An 18644-nucleotide genomic window follows, 5' to 3' on the forward strand; every position below is an offset into this window, starting at 1 on the left:
ACTCACTCTCGTTTGAGACGGCTGTTCTGGAATAGCGGGACCTCCAGCTCTACGATAACGGGCCCTAGAACGGAGGCGTCTCAGCTTGAGGAAGATTAGAGAACCCTGGACTCTGACAAAGTGCCATTGGCTCAGAGGGGATCATTTTACACCCCATAATAACTACCTTGGGTCACTAGTGATTTGTGACTATGGAGAATGGGGCACAACAGGTCCATCCCAGGACAGACACAGCAGCTGCAGCCTCCCTAAATTCCAAGCTTTGCCCTTGCCTGCTTCCTTGTCCTGCCCCTGTCCCCTCTCCTTCCCAAAGGACCAGGAAGGACTCCAGCTGACAGGGATCTTCCTGAAGAGACGCCTTTTCTAGAGGCCATCCAGTGCAATCCCATGATTACAGATAAGCCAAGGTCCAAACCTAGGTCCTTTGCCTCAAAATCCAGGGGATCCAACTTTCCCACCATGGTACTCGTTTCACTAGATCCACTTCACTCCCAACCATCCCACTGGATTCCAGCCTCTTTCCCATCCCAACAGACTTTCCCATCCGGGAAAGGTGAGGTTGGACAAAGCAAGGTCTTGGGCGCTCGGAGAGCCACCAGCTCTCTACCAACCCCCCTAATGTTCCCCCACCTGTGCCCGCTTACCCCAGCACATCGCTCCCCCACCCAACAGCCTGAGCATCTCATCTTGCCTCTGTCCTGAGACTGTGGCACTGAGCCTGCAACACACCATTTTGGCAAATAGATGTGGTCTGCCTCATGAAAAAGCTTTAGAGCATGAAAAGTTGAGATGCAAAATTAGCCAAAAAGGACAAAATCCCCCAAGGCGAGAGTCATGCTGCAATGACTTACTGTGGAAACCGAAAATATGGATGTGCAAGAGGACAAGACAGTGGTGGAAACCTGAACAGTGAAACTGACCAGTGACTAACATTGAGCCCGGCCTGAGATCCCTGGGCAGCATCCTCTGGACTCTCCAGGGGACATTGCACCAAAAGCCACAAATAGTGAATTTTGGGGGCAACTTGGCTGGGGGAGGCTTAGTCCTAGCCCCAAATGGAGGGAGGAGACAGCCATGGGAATTTCCCATCAAGATGAGGGGGGAGAGGTCTCATCTGTCTTCTTGTTCCATCTTCTGAAAGTCACTGCTGCAACCTGGGTCAGCCTCCCAAGTCTGATCAGTCCTCTGTCCCAGTCAGGTGAGCCCCCTTCACCAGAGACGCCCTTCCCTTCCTTCCCACCTCCAGTCCCCAAATTCTGAAGCTATCCGGGCAAAGCCAGGTAGTCTGCAAGGTCTTGTCATGGAGAAGGAGACCTAGACTGGTGAAAATTACGTGGGAAGCTCTCCAAGGCCAACCCCAAGGCTGACAGCAAACACTGGACCAGCATGGCAATCGAAAGGCAAATGAAAATGCCTCACCACAACAAGGACTTAGATCTACTTGGCTTTTCTTCTTCCATCCACCGGGTTTTCATCCCCAAGACAATTAAAACAATCTTTGCTTTAGTTTGGCTTTTTTGCAAACTGTTTACAATTTTATTTGTGGCTAAGACTTTATATAACACAAATGGAACAAAAACATACTTTCTGAGATTTTAATTAAAATGAGCTTAATAAAATCAATGCCTTCAGTTGCTATATTCTACGCCCAGATAAGAAATTTAATTAGCACAAACACTGAACTCTGCATGGTTCATTTAGTTGATCAGAACAGCTTAGCAATGTTCTTGGAAACCAGAAGTTGTTATAGCTCTTTGTAATTAAGCAATGCCATAGGTCACTCTTCCTTTTTCAGCTCCAACTTTTATTCTGTCTCAATGTCAGAATGACTTTTTGCCTGAGGCTACCACTGCAAGTGATGAGAGTTGCCAAGACACTAATGCAAGATGGGTAGGGAAATTCTGACAGGGAAAAAAAGGATTTTGTAATTCTGGAAGCAGTGAGGCAAGAAACTACTTCTGCACATGCTAGTGTCAATTCTACCATTTCCTTTTAGGCCTTTCCTTTCCAAAGTACACAAGGATATGGCCAAGGGTCAGAACATCAATTACCATTGATCCCAAAGATCTCTTGGCTTGGCTACATTAAAATAAACCTTTTAGCAGAATGTTTACAGTAAACAACGTATGATCAAACAACTCCATCCTAAAATACTTCTGGCCAAGCAACTACTGGATATAAATTTCATGAAATCCACTGGAAGCCAAACAATGTCACTCTAAGAAGTCTTCAAGATGTTATCCAAAGGGCACTGACATTGAGGGGTAGATTTCTCTCCAAATCCAAGTCTCTGATGGCCTACAATGAAAAATAAGTATTAGTTTCATTGCATCCCACACCAAACATTCTCATTTATGACCAATGACATAATCAGAAATCCTTAGGCTCACCACCAAACAATCTGACGGTAATTCCAGCTCTTTAGGTGAATTTCATCATTTAATATCTTACTATGAATATTAGTTTTAATTTAGAACTTTTCCATCCATCATCTTACCTTAGTCGGCCGCTCAACTGATGTTCTGCTCTCTAACAACCGAAGTCACATCATACAGATTCTTCATTATTGGGGTTTAGAAGAGAGAGGGAGGGAAAAAAAAAGATGAGTAAAAACAAAAGCAAGCTGATAAAATACAGAAAGCAGCTAGCTAGCTGAATATTTGGCTTTCAGACATGATCAAATTCATCGTCAGTTATCGCATCTGACGGCACTTCCTATTGAGTGGTATCATCATCAACAGCCAAATCCCCCTCCCAAACTCTTTCTTTCAGCTCTGGGGGGTGGGTATTAATCCCCTTAAGAAAACCTTAAAGCTAACAAGATTACTTTTCACTTCTGGGCAACACCTTTAAAATCTCTCCCAAAGAGTTGGGTGGAGACTGTTGCCAGTTTTTAAAAAATTAGCTAGGTGGTGCAGTGGATACAACATCAGTCCTGAAGTTAGGACCGAGTTCAAAACTGGCTTCAGACACTTAAACTTCCTAGCCGTGTGATCCTGGGCAAGTCATTTAACCCAGAAGAAAATAAATTAGGATTGTATTTTTAAAAAAAAAGGTACTTACCCCTTGCTGAGAAGATCACCTTTCCTGGAAAAAAACAAAACAAAAGACAAACCATTATTTTGTGGTTCCATGGCATAAGGACAAGGAGCCGAGGCCCAAAGGGAAATCAGAACAAAACCCTGTCACCACTAACAGTCTGCCGGTAATTCCAGCTGTTGAGGTTCTGTTTCATCACAGCACTATCCGAGTCCTGCTCGGGACTCTCCTTAGGTCCCATTACCCACGTTTACCAAGCACCCAGTGTGGGGCACTGAGCATTTCGGAGGGGGGGCTAAGGCGCATGCGTACCTGAGGGAGCTCCTCCCGGCAGGGCGCCTCCGACAGCGGCTCCAGCTACTCTTCCGGGAGTCTCGTCTCCTGCTTCAGCTGCTGCCCTGAGGAGGAAACACAGAGCTTGGGTCCGAGGGTCCGGCGGGGGCCTCCAGGCGGCCGGGGCCGGGCAGGCTGCGGGTCAGAGACCAGCTAAGGCTATCGTCAGTTATCGAGTCTGACGGCACTTCCTATTCTGGGTTCTCATCATTCCGCAGATTCAGGAGATGGACGGGGGATGGTCTCGGGGAGCGAGGGTCTAGAGACCAGACAAGACCCCAAGTCACTGCTCCACTGTCCCTCCCCCAGGGTCACCCATAAAAGACTAGCAGATAAAACTGGGGCGCCTCGGGAGACGCGACTTAGGCAGGGTTAAAATCTCAACATCCCCCCGCCCCGACTCCGGCGCTTTTCCGCTGGCTACCGGGGAACCCGGCCGCACGTGGGTCCCGCATTAGAGCCGTTCCCGCGCAGGCGCAGAACGAAGCGGAGCGTGCCCAACGTGGGGGGGAAGTTCCGACGCAGGCGCAGTGAACCGCGGGCCGCGGCCCCGGCCCTCAGCCTTCCTCCCTCCCTTCCACCTGCTTTCGCTTCGATCCGGGCCGGCCGGCCTACCTTCCGCAGCGGCGGTGACGCACGCTTCGCTACCCCGGCTCGAAAGCCAACGCCGAGTCAGGCCGCGGCCCACGGCCCGGTTGACAGCACGGTTCCATGGCGGCGAGCGCGGCAGAAAGAACGAGCGTGCGCCGGCCGGCGTTCTTAACGTGCTGGGCCATACCATCCTGAGGGCGGCGGGGGGAGGCGTAGGGGGCTCACTGCAATGGAATCGTCCGATCTAAAGAAACTGCCCAACTCCGCTCCGTCCCCTCCCTCAGCCTCGGGAGCGGGGGTGGGGGGAGGGGCGTGGCGGCAGGGTCTGGTTTTCTCCTGCAGGCAGATGCCGGGCTTCATTTAATAGAGAAGAAAAGGGGCGGGGAAAAGAGAAAGGAAGGATTTATTAAGCGCTTTCTGCGGAACGGCCCCCAAGCATTTATTAAGTGCCTACTGTGTGCAGAACTATTGAGTTACCACATGCCGACCAGTGTGTTAAACTGGCTTCAGGGAGCTCGTATTCAAAGGGGAGAGAGCACATCAGAACATTAAAGATTAAAATAAATTAAAAATGACTACCCACAGCTAGTGGGTGCTCCAGCTGGATGTGAGCCCAGGGAGCTCCAACCAGTTATTGTTCAAGTTTTCAGTGTGAGCGCTGAACCCCTCAGAAACGGGCAGACTCCATAAACAGAGATTTGCTTTATTGTTCTATCGATTTAAAACGGTAGAGAAAATGTTAAGCATTTAATTAAATTTAAAATTGTTGCTTATACATTTTTTCATAGAGCTGCTTGTTAACCATTTACCAGCACACCCTCGAACCTAGCTATTCTGACTCCTCGGTCTGGATGTTTTCTGAGCTGCCTTCCCTTTCATAGAGAGATTCATAGCAAACTATGACAATGGGGAAGGGACGGACTGGCCGGATCAGTGAATGTCAACGTGTCCTCTTCACATTCATCATTCTTTCTACACGCCTTTATTAAATGCCTACTGTGTGCCGGGGACCTTCAGAGGCACTGGGGGACCAAAGAACCATCTTTGTGGGAAGCCACCAAAGGGACAGCGAGGTGGCGCGTGAATAGAGCATGAGCGGGAGTTCAAATCCCAACCTCAGACACTTAGTAGCCGGGTGACCCTGGCCAAGTCACTTAACCTAAATTTTCTTTAAAAAAAAAAAAAAAGTCACTGAAGAGCTCTAAGCAGAAAAGTGACCTGGTCATATCTGTGCCTGTTCTATTACGCCAATTGGAGATCAAAGTGGAAGTGGGAATGATTAAGAACTGATTTGGGGAGGGGCAAGAGGAGGCAGGTCAAGAGGCATTTATTAAGCACCTACAAAGGGATCTCTGTAGAGAGAGGTCGGGAGGAACAGGGATGGACGAGACTTAGGCAGTTATTAGAGTACATTACAAGCCTGGGTGTCTGGAAGGATGTTGGTGCCCCCTGCGGAAATAAGGACACTGGCAGGAGGAGGAGAGGGTTAGGGAGGGAGAGGCGGAGTTCTGACTGGGACACACGAGGTACGTGATGTTTGCAGGCCGTAGCTGAGGACCCAGGTTTAGCCAAAACACATAGCTCCGAGTCATCCCGGAAGAGGTGGAGATGGATTCGCGTTTAATTACATAATTTATTGCATGTGCTACGGAGAGCATATATTAATTGATTCAAATCAATACAAAGTTATTTGATACCTATGAAGTACAAGACAAGTGCTAGGACGCCCCGAGAATACAAAGATGAGAAATGACAAAGATCGTTCCCTCAGTGATCTTAGCGGCTACTTGAAGGAAGAGGATATGTACAGAAATCAGGAACTTAGGAACTGTGGCACGATGAAGACAGACAGAAGATCCAGATAATTCCAGGAAAAGGGGAGGAGGGAGAGCCCCCTTCCAGCTGATGGGCCCAGGACTTGGGAAGCAGTGGAGCCCCAGCGGAGGCTGGCACTGGCACAGTCCAAGATGGGCCCAGCGGGCGCTGCCGGCCGGTCATCGGGGTGACGGCTGGAACGGCAGTTGAAGGAGACGGCTGGTCGTCCGGTTTGGCTGGAATAAAGCGGGGGCCCTTACAGGAGGAGCGAGCATGGATTCTGACTGTTGGAGAGGCTGTAAATGCCAGCCTCGGGAATCGATCATTCGGTGTCTCTTACAGGTGCCGTTTCACTAATGGCCTCCTACAGAGCCTCACTGCATTGTGGAGTTAACTTGAAGGCTACAGCAAGTAGCCAATTGACTCACATTTAAGAAGCACCCACAATTCCACGTTCTAGGGGCTGGGGAAATAAGAGCAGGAGCAGCCTCGGCGCTCCCAGGTTTACATTCAAGGTCATTTTCTGGAGGGTCCTACCAAGGGTCAGTAGTTCACCACCGGCACGCCGGCTCCCGGACGATGGCCACCACGAGGCAGAAGCGTAGGACTGCCTCCGCGGAGGGGGCAGGTACGCTGATGAAATCGGGCCCAGTGAAGTAGGAGGTTCTCCGGGGGCCAGACGTCAGGGGAGATCTGGCCCTCAGGGAGCTTGCCATGGAAGGGCTTCTAGACAATCCCCACCACCCCCTGCCCCATGCCGGCCTCTCCAGGCAGATGCATCCATCTTGCCTCGCCTGCGCTGTCAGTTTCAAGTACTGGGGAGTCCATCTTTGTTGGCCAAGACATTGTCTACACATACTCAGAAAGTGAATTCCCAGCATTCTCAACTCTGTGGGTGTAGACACAGCCTGGACCTGGAGCGAGTGCCCTGGCCCCGGCAGGGTCACAATTCCTGAGAATGACAATGGGGGAGCGTCCATCTCTGCAGCTGGTTCCCCTGGGTCCACCCTCGCAGTTTCAGGCACTTGGGGCCGAGTGGGGACTGACTTGGGGGAGCTTCAGAGACCCCCCCCCCAGGATCACAGAATCAGAATTCGAAGTCGTCAAAGTCAAACCCCTCATTTTAGACCAGAAAACATCAGCCACAGGCTCACAGCAAGTAAAAAGCAGAACCCAGGGCTTTTTACTCCTAACTCAGCAGTTTTTTTATGGTACTAGGCAGATACTACTGCTGCTACTACTACTACTACTACTACTACTATTATTGCGACTACTACTTCTACTATTGCTGCTGCTACTACTGTATTACTAATAAAACTGCTACTAGTCATAAGCCCAATAAAAGCTAGCTTTTTTATGGGGCTTTTGAGGTCTGCTGAGTACTTTATGTATATTATCTCATTTGACCCTCACAAAAATGCGTGAGGTAGGGGGATTATCATCCCCATTTTACAGATCAAGAAACTGAGGCTCAGAAAAAATTTAGTTGACTTGCCCAGGGTCACACAGCTTGCAAGACCTCGGATCCTCCCAGCTCCAACCACTGCCTTGCAGGCGGTAGATTTAACACTGGGATAAATCCTCCAGGTCTGCGTCTCCCAGATGCAGAAAGAGAAGGACAGGGGTTTGCGGGGTGTCTTCCACCACAGAAGCAGGGTTGTGGCCCGCCTAAGCATCTAAGGCAGCTCTACTCTAACACCCAAGAATTGAGCATGAAACCCCGGCGTGGGTCCCTGTGCAGGAGCTCCTTCTGGAGTCGGGCACCGGGAACACGAGAAGAGAGTCTCTCTTCCCTCCGGTGTGCCCAGCTCTGTGTCGGGTCCCGCTGCTTCCAGGTGCTGCGGCCATCCCGCCTCAGGCGCTGAGAGTGCTCAGGGGCACTTGGTCCTCAGAGGCCGGTTCAGCCTGAGCCCTCGATGACAAGAGCCGCTTCCAGGTTGTGCCTACAAGAGAGAACAGAGGGTTTGTGACCACGCTGGCAGAGGGCAAGATGTTCTGAAAGAACAAGCCAGTTCCCCCGAGTTGGAGACAGGGAGAAGGGCAGCAGTTGGGAATGATGTGTCATTCTGAGAAATCATCAGGGCTGGGCAAAAACCCATGATCGCCCCTACATTCCCCACGGGGTGCGATCTAACAAGTCCCAAAGGCAGGAAAACTACATCCCGAAAGGCTCGAGTCCCTCCCTGTGGATCATTGGGAATAGGAGGCCGGCTCATCCAACCCCCAGTGGAGGAAACAGACTCCCCAAGATGGCACAGAACCGAGATTTGAATCCAGTTCTCAGATTTAAATTAGGTCAGTTGTTGCTTTCCGTGCTCAGAGGGGACCGAGGGACCTCATTGTGTTGGAGTCAAGATACTGAGCATCCGACTATAGCTGCTCAGATCAGCAGGAGCTGCGAAGGCTCCTCCACAGGTCAGCCACAGCCAATCCAGCTCTCTTAGTTTCCCTCGTAATTTCCCTGCTCAGCAGGGATGCTCAATGTCCCTATTAGCGTTCCCCACAATCCTCCCATTGGCCAGAAAAAGTGCCGTCAGGGATTCAGATTTGTAGATGGGCGAGAAGGGTCTTTAAACGTGGAAGAAAAGTAGAAACATTTGCTCAAGGTCACAAAGCCGGTAAGTGCAAGAGCCAGAAGGAGAGACCCTGGGCTCCTGACCCCTCACCCGAGTCTGAGAATCTTTCCATTTGTTCATTTATAATGAGGGAGCCATCAATTTTAGTTCTGAATCAGCCTAAAAAATAATTATTATGTAAATTATATGAAATATAATTATTAATATTGCTTTTTTTTAAGGACAAATTACTTTCTTTATGACCACTACATGAGGTAGCCAGGAGAAGCCTTGTTACATGTATTGGGAAACCAAGGCTTTTAGGACAGGTGAGATGACTTTCTAGAGCTAGAAGGGACCTTAGCGGTCGTCTAGTCATCTAACAGCTTCAGGAAGCTGAGGTCCAGACCACATAGCCAGTATCCGAGCTAGTATTCATGTTCATTGTTCTCTCTTTGGTACATATGCATGGCACTGGGGATGGGGTGGATGTTGTTCTTGGGCCCTTACTTCCTTTCCAACCCTTAGTAGAACTGTGAAGTTTAAGAAGTTTATCTTGATGCCTTGAGCCTCCTTAGCTACAAATATAATCCAGGTTTGGCCTTTGGGAAGTTTTTTTTTTTTTTAAAGTAAAATTATCAGGAAAGAGACAGATCAGAGATCATGCTTTTTAAACATAACTGAAAATATATCAGCAAGTATTAACTCCCTGCCCAATTCCTTAGGGCTTTATAATATGAGAAAAATCTAGATACACATCCAAAATAAGCTTCCTTGATGAAAGCATGAGAACCAGTGAACTTTTGTAGACACTTTCCTATAACAAAAGTCAAGAACGCATGGAGTCATCTGTAACGAATCCATGGACTCAAACCCATCTTCCAGAAAAGTAACAAATAGCTTTATTATGGCCCTTCCTACACGGGAAAAGTTCCTAATAAACTCATGATTAACAAAAGAAAAGCCGCCATAAGGTGGGCAAAGTCCTATAGCAGAAGTCATCATTTTCAAGGGGAGGGGGGAACCTATTCTATGACAGGACTCAAAGCAAGGTATGCTTGTCTCAGAAAGTAATAACCTTAGGGGTTGACATCTTTAGCTTGGCCTCCTGATTGCATACAGTACAGCGGGATCAAGATAATCCTGCAAATGGCCCATCTGGGCCATTGGGTTGCTGGCAGGGCCATGGCCTTTTGCTGGGGTCTTATTCACTCCATCAAGACCATATCTGAGAACACATTAGGAAGCAAATGATCTACAAAGGACCTACACAATCAGCCAAAATGGCTGACCCTTCACTCTGGCCCCTGCTAGGGGACCAGGAGGGCAGCCCTATCTACCCAGTGTTCTCTCTGGGTCTCAGTGGTCATCTTAATCCAGAAGGTCTTAAAGGAGAAAAATTGGGGGGGGGGGAGGAAGGTTCGTCCTTTCTCCTCTGGCTGCTGCTCAGTAGAAAGCTGAATTGTCTGCTCTGGTCCCTCAAGTAAGAGTTGCTAGCCAGGAGGAAAACCCTATTCCTGGGCCTAGGATATGGGTAAGACCAGGACTGGGGGGAAGCAGACTCACCGGGGAGGGTCTTCCCCATCTCCAAAGTGCTCTCCGGCTCTTCCTTCAGTGTCTGTAGCTCTTTCTCCCACGTGGCCCAGTTTACTTCCTCCACTCTGTAGAACAGAATTATCACAAGACCATAGATTTAAAGCTAAAAGTCACCTTTGATGTCACTGAATCCAACCCCCTCATTTTAAGGATTAACTGAGGTCCATGGAGGCTATGATTTTACACAACGTCACAAATAGTAGGTGTCGGAGTCAAAATTAGTACTCAGAAGAACACTGTACACAATAACAGCAAGATTATGTAATGACCAAACTAGGATAGATTTAGCTCTTCTCAGCAAGACCGTGATCCAAAACAATTCCAATAGACTTAGGATGGAAAATGCCATCCTCATTCAGAGAGAGAACCATGGAGATTGAATTTGGATCCAAATATAGTATTTTCACCTTTTCTTCCCCCTTTCACATGGTTTTTCTCTTTTGTTCTGATTTTTCTTACACAACATAACTAATATGGAAATAGATTTAAAAGGATTGTCCAAGTATAACCTATATCAGATTGCTTGTTGTCCCAGAGAATGGAGAGATGAGAAGGGAGAAAAAAATTTGAAAGGCAAAATCTTACAAAGATGAATATTGAAAACTAACTTTACATGTCATTGGAAAAATAAAATACTATTGAAGAAAAAAAAAAGAATTAAAATTCAGGTCCTCTGGGTCTCAATCTTTCCATTTTACCATCCTGAGCCATTTCTCCCAGATAGATGAGCTCCACATGGAGTATAATGCCAATGTTGCTGGTCAGGTGCCCAGGCCAAGGCTGGCAGAATTGCTGGATCCGGGGACAGAATTTATTTTTCTCAGTCACACACATGGACAGAAACCGGATGTGAGTAGCCCTGTAGAAATCACTGGCTGTGACTTCTATCTTGGGGTAGAACAAAATCTTGTCTTTTTAAGCTCCTTGAGAACAGGAACAGTTTTGCCTTTCTTTATTTTCATTGGTTTGTAGTAATGGCTTGTAGAATGACTTACATCTTCCCCAACTAAAATCCTACAGTAGTCTTCAATTTTCCAGAATAAGGAATGGGTAGATCACTCTGGAGTAAGGACCTAAATGCAAATCTCATTGTGGAAACTATCCTTGTGACATTCGTTAAGTCACAGCTCTCAAAACTCAGTTTCCCAGAAGCGAGTGCAAGGGATAATGTTGTAAAAAATTACCCTGGCATGGATTCTGTCAATATAAAGTTATTATTAAATAAAATAAATTTTTTAAAAATAAAATAAAATTTTAAAAAAAACTCAATTTCCTCATTTGTAAAGGATGGGGTTGGACTAAATGGCTTCTGAGGTGGTAGAGGTGGTAGAGCAAGTGCTGCCCTTAAGAGCCAGGAAGCCAAGTTCAAAGTTGTTTTCAGATCCTTACTATCTGTGTCCCTCTAAGCAAGTCTGTGTCCCTCTAAGCAAGTCACTTTCCTGTTTGCCTCAGTTTCCATATCTGTAAAATGGGGGTTGACAAGGGTGCCCATCTCCTCAGGTTGTTGTGAGGATTAAATGAGATGCTGTTTGTAAAGTGCTTTGCAAACCTTAAATAAAAGCCAGATGTTACGATAAGGATAATGCTTTAGGAAGTCCTTTCCAGCCCTGAATTTAACAATTCAAAGACATGTTTTAGTAGGCTGGAAAACCTAGAATGGACCAAAAGTGTGACATGGCAACTACAGAGCTGTAATGACAGCAGCATCCAGAAAAAGGAAGTCTCCAGAACCATTGTCCCAGGTCCTAAACCCACACATCTGGAACCCCAGTGGACATGGCTGGAGTCTGTGACTTGCTGCCACCTTGTGGCAAAAAGGTGCACTACAGGTGTGACTAGGCAAGTCCCCACAGGTCAATCTTGATATCTTGAACCTCCGATCTGACCCCGATTCTGCCGGCCTTCTGGCTCTCAGGACCATTTCCCCCTCCTTGGTGAAGTCAATTTAACACAGAACTCTCACAGAATAAAAGTCTGAGTCCTTGTTAAGGGATCCTAGACGTGGAGCTGGACTGGACCTCAAAGACCATCTAGTCCACTTCCCTAGGGAGTGCCCTTTACAGAGGAGGAAACTGAGACCCAGTCCGTGTAAAAAGCCAAGTTCTCCTAGGCAGAGAAGGCCATACCACCATTAGGGCACGGGGTTGGATTTGGAAGCCCTCCGCTTTCGCAATCCCCGGCCCGGCTTACCTGAAACACCACCTCTCATCTGGCTTCTTGTCTGGAGTGGTGCCCACTGTAAGGAGAATGCCGGACCGCTCCTTCTTTTTCTTGCACCACCAATAGCCCCTCTCCATCTCTAGGACCGAGATGGCTCTCTGGGAACAGAAGAGGCACATCGGGGATGAGCGACCCTCCTACCTTGGGGTGGCAAGCAGAGTCTTTGCAGAAGTCAAAGGAATAGCTCCTTGTCTTGGGACAAATAGACTACCTCAGGGCACCGACTTAGAGACCATGTGTTTATTCTGGTGAGTTTGTTCTATTTGGTGACAGCTAGCCTCCTCTCCTGGACTCCTGCTAGCCTGAGCTAGCTACCGCTGTCAGGGACCCTTCTCCCAGGCTTATCTGCTGGGCCTCTCCTCCCAGAACTTTGGGGAGGGTGCCGGACCGTCTCTGCTGCTTCATCTGTACCAGAGCCAGCCCTGTTCCATCCTTTTGCCTTAAGTCTAGTTAGGATTCTACCGTCTGTGGATTTCTACCCATAGCCTTCCCTTGGCCAAGAGAGAGAACCTCTCCCCTAGTATCTAGTCTCCTCATGATATAGTATTAATTTCTCCAGATCTACCAAGGTCATAGGACCTCATTTTTGCCCTAAAGGTATCTCTTTTCCAAAGTGTCCTCATTTCCCCATATAGACAAACTGAGAACCAGAAAGGAGAAGCCATCTGCCTAAGGTTATACTGCTATTTCACAAATCTTTGAAGGTAAAACCCAATACTTTTTTTGGTCCTAGTGCCTGGCACATAGTGAATGTTTAATAAATATTTACGCCAACAATTCTTCCTGCTTTCTCTCCTATTCCCTCCTCGACTGACCCCCAAGATCCTCAAATCCCTGAGCTACATCCTAGATTTAGAGCTGGAAGAGATCTTACAGCTCATTCAGTCCCACCTTCTCATTTTACAGATGGGGAAACTGAGACACAGAGTAATAAGATGACTTGAACCCACTTGCATAGTTACTTCTATTCCTCTATACTCCCAACCCACCTCCACTCCCTGTAAAGTGACACAGGACCCTGGAATTAGAGTTCATCCCATCAGACCCTCATCTTACAAAGGAGGAAACTGAGACTTGAGAGTTACACAAATAGTTGACAGTGGCTTCTGACTCCAAATCCACCTCTTTCTCTCCTACATCAACCTGCCTTGATGATCCCAGGGGATGGGCAAGTCAAGCCCTCCCCCATCCTTCTTCTCCAGACAGCAGATTGAGCTTGGGCTCAGGGATCCCGGCCCAGTTCCCGGCTCTGCCTCAGTTTCTCCCCCTGCACACGGCCCCACGAGAGGCAGACCTGCAGCTTCCAGATGCTCCAGCTGTCCGTGGCCACGCTGTTGACAGTCTCGCTCATGAGGGCGATGAGCATGTTGAGCAGGAGGATGTAGGTGAGCAGCACATAGGCCAGAAGCAGGAACATGATGAAGCCCTCGAACTGCAGCTCCTTGTGGAACTCCAGCTCCCCCATGCCGATGGTGAACTTGAAGAGCTCCAGGGAGGCCTCCACCAAGCCTCCGTAGGGGGGGTTGTCTGCTCCCGCCAGGGACTGATTGGAGAAGGTGGGCGGGGGGGCTTCCCTGCTCAGGCTCACCAGCGCTGGAAGGCAACCGGCCCATTCACATTTTTAAACAACTACTGTGTACCAGGCCCTCAAGGGGCTTCCTATCTAATGCAGGAGGCAGCTTGCAAAGAATTGGAAAAAACAATAATAAGGTCATAAGATAAAGAAGAGGTAATCACCAGAGGGACGACACTAGCTTAAAGGAGATCTGACAAAGACTTGGGATTTGAAGAAAGTCAGGGAAGGGGGCCAGGGAGAAGTAAGGAGAGAGAGAATTCCAGGCAGGGGGCAGCCAGGAGAAGACCCTGGAGCTGGAGGATGGACTGTGCTGTTGGGGGAAGAGCAAGGAAACCAGGGTCCCCGGATTGCAGAGCATGGGGGCGAAGGGCATAAGCAGTAGGAAGACTGGAGGTAGGGGAGAGGGAGGTGTCTGGGTTATAAAGGGCTTTGCACACCAACAGGACTTCGTTTTGGAAGTAGGAAGTAAAGGGAGCCCTTGCAGCTCATTGATTAGGAGGGTCAGACCTGTGCTTTAGGAAGATCAATTTGACAGATGATTGGATGATAGACTAGAGAGAGGAGAGTCTTGTGGAAAGACAGCAAGCAAGGGTCGTAGGTGGGCTTCCGGGGAGGAGGAAAGGAAGTGACCTCAGAGCCCAACAAAAGGGGGTGATGGGGCATCAAGGGAGGCCCTTACCTATGGCAAAGCCGAACAGGAAGACGAAGTAGACCAAGAGGAAGCGCAGCAGATCTCGGAGGATGACCTGAAATAGACACCCCAACCTGGACGAGGAGCCCCATAAAGGAAGGAAACCTTGGGGCTCCCAAGCAAGAAGCTATGAGAATTTGAACTCGGCTCTTCCTGCTTCTAAGTCTATGACCTGAACCCCACCTGAATGCCTCTCTGGTGGTGACCAATGGACTTCATCCTCAGGTGAGCAGCCAACCCGTTGGGGATGAACCTCAATTTGATTCAATTCAGCAGAAATTTATTTCCTCCCCTAGAATGTAAGAATCAGGAGGGCAGGGCCATTTTTATCTCCAGTACCTAACACCAGCTGAACTTCATTCGTAAATAATTAAGAGCAGGTGGCTTAAGAAATGCTTGTTGATGGACTGATTGTCCGCAGATGAGAGCCTTAAAATACTGGAGAATTATGGGGTCTTGCTGCCCAATTTAACTTGGCCCGAGTAGGAGCTAGACCGAGTTGCTCCTGTTTTTTACCTGTCCTGGTCAGAATTGGGGGAGAGCCAGGAGGAAGGCACCCACCTTCTGTATCATGACGCTGTAGATACCAGTCTGCTGGAAGCCACGGGCGTAGTAGAGAAGATTTATCCAACCCAGCACCAAGGAGAAAACCAGCACGGGCAGGTACACTCTGAGCTCCAGGAAACACAGCACTTGGGCCACCACCGAGGTGAGTGCCTGGCTCAGGCTGGGGGAGAAGACATCAGTATCAAGCCCACTGACCGCAGGGGTGCTCTGCCGCCTGGGGGACTCCCCAGAGGGTCCCCAAAACCCTTGCCCTAAGCTCAAGTCTGCCTCCACACACTCGGAGACATTCCACTCATTATAACCATTCTTTATTTATTTTTATTTTTATAATTATTATTTATCATTATATAATTATGTATATATTGTGTATATTATATACATATATATTATACATAACATTCTTTATTTTCTATTTATTATATAATATTTATATATTTGTAATTATATATTAAATATATAAATAATATATATTTATAATTTAATATTTACCTTAGTAAAAGAATCTCTTATAGAAGTAGGATAGGATAGTGGGAAAGGTCCTTATTTTGGAGTCCCGAGCCCTGGATTCAAATCCTGCTTTGGCCACTTAGTATCTTATTTGGCCTTCAGTTTCCTTATTTGGAAATGGAGAAAGTGGGCTCCTTCCAGCTCTGACATGTTGCAGTTTAGCAAAAAGGGATTATCAGAGAATTTCTGAGTTCCTCTCAACTTTGCTCAACATAAATTCCAACCCAGTCCTCAGATAAGCTCCCCATTCCAGAGAAGGGAGGGTGATAGATAAGGGAAGAAGAGAAAAACCAGGGCCTAATGAGAAAAAGGGTCAGGACTAACTCAGGATCCTCCTCTGTGGAAACAGAAACAGGGACTAAGCTCTCCAGGAGCTGGTCTGGCCTCCAGCTGTAAACAGAAGCCAGCAGACCCTAATACCATATTCTCCTAAATTCCAAGAGACTCTCACTTGGATTTCTTTTCTTGATTTCTTTCCTTAAACTCAGCTCGTTCGCTTAATTTCTCTGAGACTCAGTTTACCTATCTGTCAGATGGAGAAAACATCCCTGCTCCGACTGCCTCCTGACTTTTCTGAAAAATCATGAGATGATGTGGGTGAATAGAGCTGGAAGGGACCTTCGAGATCCAGTTCTCTAAACCCTTCTCCCATTTTGATGAGGAAGCATTGAGACTCAGAGAGAACTGATTAGATCTCCAATTCGTCTGTGGTACATGATACCGTACAACCATAAAATATTATATTCATTATTTATATTTGTAATATAACAGAATATAGTTACACATGTGTATACATGTGCATATATACATGTATGTATACCTACGCATGTGTATATACTCGTGTGTGTACATACATATGGTATTTTGTATATAATGCTATTTAGACAAGACCTGTGTACTTTATCAGTGTAGAATGTTCCCACATGAAGACATCTGTACCTATGCAAGTGCACCCTGTTCTGTAACTTGTAGTCTTAAAGGGGTGAAGGGAGTGAGTTGCCCATCACTTGGGGAATGGACTAAAAATTATGATCTCTGAATGCAGTGGAATTACTGGGCTGTAAGAAATGGAGGAGAAACCTGGGGAGACCCGTAGGAACTGATGCAGAGTGAGAGGAGCAGGTCCAGGAGAACATTGCATGTGGTGGCAACAACATTGTAAAGACTCTGGGAGACTCAAGAGTTCTGAACGGGACAATGGCCGACCAGCATTCTAGATGATGAAGCTTCCGGCAGGGAGAGGAAGGACTCGGAGGAAGAATGGAGGATGTGAGGAAAGTGGGACATGTCTGTAATGGTAATTTGGGTTTTCTTTCTTTGGGGGGAGGGAAAAGGTCAATGGGAGGGAGAGAAGATAGATATTCATTGATTTTAAAAAATGTAATTAATTTTTAAAAATCATGTAGACCTCACTTTTGAGCTGTGTGACTCTGGGTAAGTCACTGATTTCTTGCTTTTCTTTCCCCTTCCCCTCAAAAAACAAATAAACAAACAAAAACAACAGATTACAAAAAGATTTAAACATTTACCTAGAAATATAGTCAATAAGTACCTGAGGCAAGACTTTTACCTTTGACTTTCTGACTCAGTGGCTGCCTCTCTATCAATTAAGCCAGGTTATCTCACCATTTATCATTTTGATAATCTTTCAAATGGAGACATCTGTGTCTGAAGCATAATAATAATTTTGTTCAGTCATGTCCAACTCTGTGACCCCATTTGGGTTTTTTTGGGGACAAAGATATTGGAATGGTTTGACATTTCCTTCTCCAGTTCATTTTACAGATGAGCAAACTGAGGCAGGTAGGATGGGTAACTTGCCCAGGATCATACTAGCTGATCTAGTAATCTAATTTTAAAAAACCAACCAAACAAACAGCTGATCACTAAGTGTCTGAGGCCAGATTTGAACTCGGAAAAATGAATCTGACTCCAGACTTGATGCAAGCTATTTTACAAATCTTATCTCATTTGATTCTCGCCAAACCTGGGAATTAAATTCTATTATTATCCCCATTTTACAGATAAGAAAACGAGGCAGAGGTTAAGTGATTTGCCCAGAGTCACACAGCTCATAAATGTCTGAGCCTGGATTTGAACTCGGATTCTTGTGACTTCAGGTACAGAGCTCCGTCTAGTCTGTCACCATCTACTCTGTCTTATAAGACTATTGTGAGGATCAAATTATAACCTGTGTGAGCATCAGCTTTTTCATTTAATTCTAATTTAAATTAAATTTATATCATCCCTCAAATGCAGTGGTTGGATCTGTGGGCTCTAATTAGGTTTAACAGCCCAGATCTCTCAGTCCTCCTACTAGAAGGAGATAAGAGAAGATCCAAGTTGGATTTCATAAGAAGTCCTGTGGGCCAATTTTAGCCAAACTTTAGGTGGAGGCTGTTCTGGAGCCAGCAAAAAGGATGGCAGGACACTAGAGGCCTCCATCACCTCCCTATACAAAAAAGGGGGCTGGGTTCCCTGAGGTCCCTTCCAGTTCTGACGTTCCGGGATCCTGTGGGGAGAAGGAGCACACGGATCCTGGAGTTCGAGAATGGGAAGAAGGCAGCTCGTCCCCAAACGTCCTGGAACTTACAAGAGAATCTCAAAGTAGCTGTCGATAAACGAGGTCCAGATGAACAGGCGTCTCCTCCAGAAGTATTGGAGCTGTCCGAGCACGAGAAGGAGAGAACGTGAGAAATGCCTCTGCCCCTTCCCACCAGGGATGGGGAAAGGAAATCCCTGCCAGAACCACCTCCTGAGCACAGGCTCAGAAATGAGGCAGGGCAATGGGGAAGAGAGAATTTGCCAACCCCATGGAGACCCCACAGACTCAGAGGGCACCATAGAGAATCCTAGAACCACAGAACCAGAGAGGGGGAAGAGTTTAGGGGTCATTTAGGTCCATCCCTCATTTTACAGAGCAGGAATCCAGAGGAGGGAAATGGCTTAGCAAAGATCACACAATCCCTCGGTGAAAGAGCTCCCACGAGGACCTTTTGCCTTTCAGTCTAAGATCCTACTTATTGGCCACAGCATTGCCTGAGCTTCCTTTGGCTCCAGATGCACCAAACAAAGATCTGGGAAGGTTTCAGGGTCAGCCTATGGGCTGAGAGATTTTCTAGCCCCTAATCATTCATCTCAGAGACCAGAACAC

At 47.3% G+C, this 18644-nt stretch overlaps 1 protein-coding gene and 4 non-coding genes across 5 annotated transcripts in view; all 5 read right to left on the reverse strand.

Annotated features, from left to right (window-relative positions):
- Positions 1-1497: 1497 nt before the first annotated feature.
- TRPV2 (transient receptor potential cation channel subfamily V member 2) overlaps positions 1498-18644 on the reverse strand; it is a 34649-nt gene continuing 17502 nt past the window's right edge. The window contains exons 10-20 of the mRNA XM_051992046.1: positions 18084-18154; positions 14978-15143; positions 14405-14471; positions 13444-13742; positions 12120-12247; positions 9900-9994; positions 3988-7721; positions 3352-3437; positions 3064-3087; positions 2498-2558; positions 1498-2298 (exon numbers count right to left, since the gene is read on the reverse strand). Of these exons, the coding sequence (XP_051848006.1) occupies positions 7633-7721; positions 9900-9994; positions 12120-12247; positions 13444-13742; positions 14405-14471; positions 14978-15143; positions 18084-18154 (915 nt within the window). The 3' untranslated portion in view covers positions 1498-2298; positions 2498-2558; positions 3064-3087; positions 3352-3437; positions 3988-7632. The remainder of the gene's footprint in view (positions 2299-2497; positions 2559-3063; positions 3088-3351; positions 3438-3987; positions 7722-9899; positions 9995-12119; positions 12248-13443; positions 13743-14404; positions 14472-14977; positions 15144-18083; positions 18155-18644) is intronic.
- On the reverse strand, positions 2369-2441 carry LOC127563660 (small nucleolar RNA SNORD65). The gene has a single exon (XR_007954098.1). It is a non-coding gene; the product is annotated as a small nucleolar RNA SNORD65 (small nucleolar RNA).
- Positions 2666-2739, reverse strand: LOC127563619 (small nucleolar RNA SNORD49). Its single transcript, XR_007954060.1, has one exon. It is a non-coding gene; the product is annotated as a small nucleolar RNA SNORD49 (small nucleolar RNA).
- On the reverse strand, positions 3168-3240 carry LOC127563661 (small nucleolar RNA SNORD65). Its single transcript, XR_007954099.1, has one exon. It is a non-coding gene; the product is annotated as a small nucleolar RNA SNORD65 (small nucleolar RNA).
- LOC127563620 (small nucleolar RNA SNORD49) lies at positions 3513-3587 on the reverse strand. The gene has a single exon (XR_007954061.1). It is a non-coding gene; the product is annotated as a small nucleolar RNA SNORD49 (small nucleolar RNA).

Source organism: Antechinus flavipes, chromosome 4, assembly GCF_016432865.1.
Source record: "Antechinus flavipes isolate AdamAnt ecotype Samford, QLD, Australia chromosome 4, AdamAnt_v2, whole genome shotgun sequence".
Classification (NCBI taxonomy): domain Eukaryota; kingdom Metazoa; phylum Chordata; class Mammalia; order Dasyuromorphia; family Dasyuridae; genus Antechinus; species Antechinus flavipes.